Source organism: Dendropsophus ebraccatus, chromosome 5 (assembly GCF_027789765.1).
Source record: "Dendropsophus ebraccatus isolate aDenEbr1 chromosome 5, aDenEbr1.pat, whole genome shotgun sequence".
Taxonomy (NCBI): Eukaryota; Metazoa; Chordata; class Amphibia; order Anura; family Hylidae; genus Dendropsophus; species Dendropsophus ebraccatus.
Window position 1 is genome coordinate 51,593,935 of NC_091458.1, and position 7,798 is coordinate 51,601,732.

At 39.8% G+C, this 7,798-nt stretch overlaps 1 protein-coding gene across 1 annotated transcript in view; it reads right to left on the reverse strand.

Moving 5' to 3' along the window:
• The window catches only part of LOC138792570 (aquaporin-2-like), a 32,796-nt gene extending 25,514 nt beyond the window's left edge, over positions 1 to 7,282 (reverse strand). The window contains exon 1 of the mRNA XM_069970165.1: positions 6,685 to 7,282. Coding sequence (XP_069826266.1) covers positions 6,685 to 7,044 — 360 coding nt within the window. The 5' untranslated portion in view covers positions 7,045 to 7,282. The remainder of the gene's footprint in view (positions 1 to 6,684) is intronic.
• Between the last annotated feature and the right edge of the window lie 516 nt (positions 7,283 to 7,798).

A 7,798-nucleotide genomic window follows, 5' to 3' on the forward strand; every position in this document is an offset into this window, starting at 1 on the left:
GGGTGACCTCCATTATGCTGACTACAGGACACTGGGAAAGCTGGGTGACCTCCATTATGCTGACTACAGGACACTGGGAAAGCTGGGTGACCTCCATTACACACTGACTACAGCAAGGATGTCACACTCAGTCCCTCCAGCTGTTGCAAGTCAGAGCTGTATATATATATATATATATATATATATATATATATATATATATGTATATATATCCTGCCGGTCACTTATCACTTATATATCCTGCTGCTCACTTGGTCATATATATATATATATATATATATATATATATATATATACACATACCGTATATAAACAGCAGTGACCAAGTGAGTAGCAGGAGACATATACTGTGTGTGTATATATATATATATATATATATATATATATATAATATATCTCCTCCTGATCATTTGGTCAGTGGGGTGGGTATGTGGTTCTGTCTGTCTGTCTGTCTGTGTGTTGTCACTCCTCTCACAGTCCTCACTCAGTACCTGACATCTTCTAGCACTCGGCAGCCTCACTCCCTGTCAGAGCTGCTGCTGGACGTCTTCAGTCTCTCCCTGGCAGCCATAGACGGTGAGGATCCCTCCAGCTCCCCTCCCCCTCATACCAGCTCTGTCGGACAGTGAGGGGGAGGGGCCAGCAGCAGCGTGTGAGGAAGAAGCAGGAAGATGCAGGGAGAAGATCCAGCCCTGGCCGGGCTCTGCATCCGACAGCTGAGCGGGCCCCTCAGGAGCAGGGGGCCCGCTATTGTCAGGTGCTGTTGCCTTCTTGGGGGCCCCGGCCACTACAGACATGTGTTAAGGCTGTCTGCAAAAGCAATAGCTTTTGCAGACAGCATTAACAGTCTGAGACCTCAGTGGGCCCCTGCCTGAGTGGGCCCGGGGGCGACCGCCCCCTTTGCCCCCACCAAATTTCGCCACTGGTCTCTCTATAGGGAATGCAGCAGATCCCCCCCTAGTAATGCAGCACTACAAGCACACGGGCTCATTTAAGCTTAGTATTTTTCCTTGATATGTCAATCAATGTCAATGTATTGAAATAAATTTAACAGTACCATTCCAAGGGTAATTGCTAGCTCAACTGCAACCAATTATCATGTAAGTGATCATCAAGGGGAGTTGCTGCAATAAACTAAGTCAAAGATGTAATTGAAAACTAGACTTCAGCCCATTAGGATCTATAATTATGAAGCTACATGTGACATGGAAACAGCCATGAATAAGGTCATGATGCAAACCTGGAATATCACCTTAAAATCAGGAAGTGGTGGAGAAATATGTCAATTAAAGCTGAACATTGGCAGTGGTTAGGATCTTTAAATTCTTTTTGGCATACCTACAAGTACAAAAGTGTCATCCATCATTAAAGCCTAATTTTGTGACATATCCCAATTATAATTTACATCGAAAAAGTAAGATGACCAATGATAATAAGCTGAAGTCACGACTAGAGGACAGGGAGTATTTCAATTTGAGTCACAGGAATATATATGACTTTGGTGTAGTCCATGAAAACAAAGCACAAAAGAAACTTAAACAACAACTCCAGCAAAAAACAAACACAAAAAACTGTGCACTTAGTTATACCTAATGCAAGGATAATTAGGCAGACCACAATTTAGGTTATAGTGGACACAAAAGATAGAATCCTAGTGTCATGCACTGCCCAATCCAGGCCTTCACTAGGTACCAGTTTGTGTGTGTGTGTTCCTTTAAGCTATCTTTGAAATCCAATAGAATGCGGCAGGAGTTTAACCTCCAAACCCCCTAGCGATCTCGGTATCACCTCCCGGCTTCTGTGTTAAGAATAGAACTGCAGGTACGGCAAGTCACTTGCGGCTCTACTCATTCCTATGGAGGAGCCAAGTAAGCTAGTAGAGTGCTTATTCGTCGCTCTCCGGCACCTCCATAAGAATGAATAAAGCCGCAGGTCATGTGCCGTACCCGTGGCTCTATTCATAACACAAAGGGGGTGATACGGAGATCGCCGGGGGGGTTCAGAGGTCAGACCATGCTGTGATCTCTTACTTGTCCCCTATACTGTGAATAAGGGACAAGTTAATTTTTCTTGGAATACCCCTTTAAGGTAATTTCAATGTATGTATGTATTTTCAATGCAATAGCATAGTATAGAATAATGGCCGTAATTGATTACAGCCATCTATATAATTAACATGCACATTATTTATGACCTGGGTTTTTTTTTGGGGGGGGGGGGGGGGGAAATCACCTGTTTACGCATTGTTTAATTTTCACTTAAAATTATGAATGTACTTTGATACTTTTTTTTTTTTTTACTATGTGTAAACATAACCTATAAGTTAATGACATGTTTATTCATTATTGCTGGGAGCAGACTGTGCGTTCATTTAAATAATTGGTTGTTGATATAAATTGGCAACTGTGTGCCAACCGTTGTGACTTTGTGTACTGCCCGCACCCTCAACACAGAACAAGGAGGAGATTGATCTAAGCTTTCTTTTTAGTATTTAAGTTTGATGTATGGCGTTTTTATTGGGGGAATTCATCACTGAGTTTTTTTGTGTTTTTATAGGCTTAACTGGTCACTTTACTGCAGTGTAGTGGTGTTTGCAAAATTAATTGTGTTGTTTTGGGGCAGACTAATCATTTTTCTCCTTACCTCATCTATTTGATTGGTAGATTTGAAAGGGCTATGATTTTTTTAGTCTTTGCTGACGAAAATCCTCCTCATGTTTCTGAAGTTTCCCCGCACAGTTGAGCTATACCTCTTCTTTGTTTCCTTGAATGTGATATCTCTTTTTATGGCATTCAGTGATACCACTAGCCGCAAGTTTCATATAGAAAAAGAGCAAAATGATAACAATAACCCATCAAATTCTGTCCTACCTCTCTGCATAATTCTTCACAAAGCACCACGTGTAAACTTTACTTTGCCTAAAACTTTGTTCTCTATACAGTTCTAAATGATTTTATATTTTGTATATATTAGCGAGGACACAATTTTCCTGTCTTCTGGAAATTTTTCTAGAATGCCATCTACCGTGCTCTGATTCTTTTCTTAGCAAACAACAAATACTAAACATCAAACAACATTTTGTAGGTATCTGTTATTTTGTATCTGTCTTCGGTATATACTATAAACTTCTATATGCTGGGCTCTCTTACCTAATATCTATCCAAGAGGGATCCCTAACTTATATTAATAGAGTGGATATACAAAGAAAAAAGTGGAAGTTTGCTATGATGGACTTAGCAGGACCATTTATTACACCAATGTCTTTACATAAACCCTAAGTAATATGTACTGTAATTCTCTCTTACCGATTAAACCTCATCTGGCAAAAGAAGCTAGTTGTTTAAGGTTTTAGAAGCTTGGGGGTAAGGTGATCAGAGATGACTCCCGGCATCGCCAACAATTAGCTGTTGTGTATTTACAATGAATAGGAAAGGAACCAGATGGCTCCACTGAATGCGTAGTGGCTGTGATGAGTTACTGCAGCTCAGTTGCCATTGCTTTAATTCCTTTTAGCCCTGTTCATCTGCATTTTCAAAATAATTCACGTTCTTGGCACCTGATAAGTAGGCATGGGGGCAGAGTCATGCTTCCTCTGCCCTCCTTCCAACCACTTACCGTTGACTGTCATCTTAAGTTCAGGGTGTCAATCAAGTGTGAGGAGGGTGGAGGCAGCGTGACTATATGCCCCTTTAGCTCTGCCCCTATCCCTATTTAATGTGCGCCAGGAACGGGTGCCGGCAACAGGAATTAAACAGTGTTATTTTGAAGATGCCAAAGACTACCAATCACAGTGTCGGAGAACTGTGTACGACAACTATTTACACACCATGAGGGACACGATCACTTCCCTTTAAACGAAGCAGTGACAGGAAATACTTCCAGTCCAGCAAAATGAAAATCACCACCATGGGGGACAGATAGGGCGTGCTCTAGTTTGAGATTGTCTAAACATCATTTCCTAAAAATTGTTCAGTTCTTGACTGGAATATGTGAGTACAATTTATAAAGAGAAAAGCCATTTACTTAATTTACTAATTATTATCAATTTTACAACTAAAAATAATAATAAACTGTGCTACATATATATGTTTATATATATATATATTTATATTGTACTGAAAAGATTGTCGATTGGGAGCATCGGGAGTTTGACCTCCGAACCCCCTAGCGATCTCAGAGTTTTATCTAACTGGTGTAAAGTAGAATAGTCTTATTTGTTCCTAGCAACCAATCAGATTCCACCTTTCATATTTCAAAGAATCTGTGAGGAATGAAAAGTGAAATCTGATTGGTTGCTAGGGGCAACTAAGACAATTCTACTACACCAGTTTGATAAATCTCCCCCTGTGTGTTAAAAACTAAAAAATAACGTCCAGTGTTTCCAATAGACGTCTGAAAATAATTGTCATGATTAGAGATGAGCGAACCTAGAGCATGCTCGAGTCCATCCAAACCCAAACTTTCAGCATTTGATTACGGGTGGCTGCTGAAGTTGGATAAAGCCTTAAGACTATGTGGAAAACATGGATATAGTCATTGGCTGTATCCATGTTTTCCAGACAACCTTAGAGCTTTATCCAAGTTCAGCACCCTCAGCTAATATGCCGAACGATCGGGTTCAGGTGGACTTGAGCCCAAACCCGGTTCGCTCATCTCTAGTCATGATCATTATTTTGACGTCCACACAGACGTCCATGATTTTATACACTGTGTGCATTGGACATCCATCATTCCATTAACTTCAAAGTACTAACCAATGTTACCCGATATAAATGTCAATGAATCTCTGTAATACAATTTCTTAGGATATTTGTTCTTTCTGTCCCATTTTATTTCAGCATTTAACAATGGCCGTTCATCCTCTGCAGCAGCATAAGATTTAATTGTGTCGTCTTACAAAACTGTGAGATATAATCAGACTGTGCTCCTGGCAATGTTTCTTTTCCATCTTTTATAGCTGGGCGTTTTATTATTCCTTCTTAGTTTAACAATATTTTCACAGACATTAACTTATGAAAGAATCCCATTATATTCAACCTCCAGACACATCGGTGGAGGGATATAGGCTCAGTTTATTAGCTAAGCTAAACATACATTTGTCATGTTCTTAAAAACATAGGTTTACATGTAAATATGGAAATTCCGCACTATTTTATATAAGAAAATATATGTTTAGATTGCTCTGTTACATAGTCAGCTGGAAGTTGATCTGAAAACATACATTACCAATATTTTGACAACTGGCAAATCCCTATTACAGGGCCGTAATTCCCTAATACAAGAAAATGTAGGCTGAAATAAGGATATGGATTAGTCCACGTCACACGCCACTGTCTTTGTAGTGGAAATCAAGACCATTCTAGGGAAGAGCCCATTGTCAAAGTAGCAGCAAAGAATTAACAGATTCACTAGTACTTATAGTTGTGGACACCCTACTGATATCTTTGATTCATATCCTCATATCCTCATCTGTGGCTGCAAAGGGGATTAAATCTTTACAATGATTTAAAATGGACCAGCCTCTATTACTAGAGTCGAGCGAACCTCAAGCATACCCTGGTTGCACCAGAGCGTGCAGCATTTGATTAGCGATGGCTGAAAAGTTGGATGCAGCCCTAGGGCAGATTGGAAAACATGGATACAGCCATTAATGTTTTCCAGGACTCCCTAGAGCTGCAACCAACTTCTTCAGCCACCGTTAATCAAATGCTGCATTCTCGGGTTCAGACAAACACAAGCATGCTCAAGGTTGGCACATATCTATCCATGACTATTTACACCCTGAGATCAAACTATCAGTGTATTTTAATAGGTTAGTGTATTAGATCTGTTTACATAATCATATTTAGACAAAAAGTAGAATTAACCAGCTCTTAAGACATCCCATATATATAAAGTTTAAAATGTCACCTCTTATTATAGTATATGTGCACAACCACGTGCAACTGGAAAAACCAGACCTTTCCTGAATGTTACATTTCCTTTTTGTATAGACTAAGGCTGGGTTCACACTGCGTTATTGCAATCCATTTAACATATACGTTTCATGGAAAAAACAAATGCAAAAACGGACGCAATTGTGTGTCATCCGTTTGGATCTAAATTTTTCCATTGACTTCCATTATAAAAAAAAAAAAACGGTTCGAAACAGATGCGTGTTTTTTTTTATGGACACAAAAATAGTGTTTTTCTGTCCATTAAAAGTGACCAATTAAAAATGGATATGCTAAACAGATAGCAAAAACGCAGTGTGTACCCAGTCTTACACTGCACAGTAATGATGTTAGTTTCAATGGCTCATTATGCAAGCAATGCGTTTCAGACCCGCAAAGGATCTTTTGGTTATGCCTGCAGGAAAGCTTCAATTTGTCTGGTAGCAGATCATTCTGCACATACGTTATTTCTGTGTACTGATCCAAGCATTGAAAGGTTCAGGGACTAGGAGAGTAATCTAAGAAGCACTTCGTGGAGGGCACAATGCCATTGCCATGGCAAGAAATTGCCATTTCTGGGAGGATTCTGAACATGAAGTGCAATTATAGAACATATCTTAGATAATAAAATACATGTACAGTAGCAGACACTTACAGAAGGAGAATAATAAATGAATGACTGACAATTAGATAATATACAATAAGCACCCTCTTAAACTATAAAAAAAGAATTGTGAACGTAAAAACTTACCATATTGACTCCAAAGCTACCGTGAACTTCTTCAGGAGTGAACTGATAGAGTAAAGCGGCTCCAATAACGGCTCCCAAGAGCTGGGCGCAAACATAGCAAACTGCACGGAAGAGCGAGATTTGTGATGATACCAAGAAAGCCACCGTCACAGCTGGATTGAGATGGGCCCCACTGATGTGGCCGAAGGTTTGAACAAGAGTCCCTATGCCTAGGCCAAAAGTGAAGGCAATCTGCAGAACCGTTGGAAGTGCTGATGGCCAACTCATTGCAGAACCCAGGCCAAAAAAGACAAATATCAAAGTACCAACAAGTTCTCCAACAAATGCCCTCGTGAAGGGCCCGGTGCACATCTCCCTCATCGTCAATGGTTAATGTAGAAACGTGGAAAGATAAAACCTGGTTGTTCCTATTTCAAATGTTTGTCTTCTTGTGATCTCAGTAAATGATACGTGCAAGTATCCTGCACAAATTATATACAAGGCAAAAAGATTGCAAGAGTTATAAGGGGTGGCACCCAGTCCTCAGAAAATGATAGCTCCTTTCCATTGCAGGCAGAAAGTTCCCAGCTCCAGGCTGCAATAGTCACTCCTCCTGTATTTATATGGATATAAGAAGTCACTGGTTGCTCTGCTAGATACAGAAATGGGTATTTGCATCCATGTGATTTAACTACATCCTCCTTATACACTATACTATGATGACTGTTTACACCAATTGCCAGAAACAGGTTCCCCAGAACATGGCAATCTTACACTGTAAATGTGGTCTGATTCATATGCACCATTCATATTACAGTTTATAAAGGATTAGACACAAGCTGAGTGAGAGCACGAGCATGACAATTACAGCACATTAGAACATGGATCTACTTACTATTAAGTGCTTGGTAAGCAATGTGCAGTGTATAAAATACCATCCAGCAGGATATTCTCATACTGTCTGTATTCGGAATTTTCTATTAAAATTCTAGACAGTTCAATACTGTAATCTAATGAATTCCTCCATGAACAACAACTCTGTTCAACTGCCACGGTGGTTAATCACTATGCACAAATTATTGTGCTCCATAGAGCTCACCCAGTATCTATTGGCCATCATGAACTACACAACCAC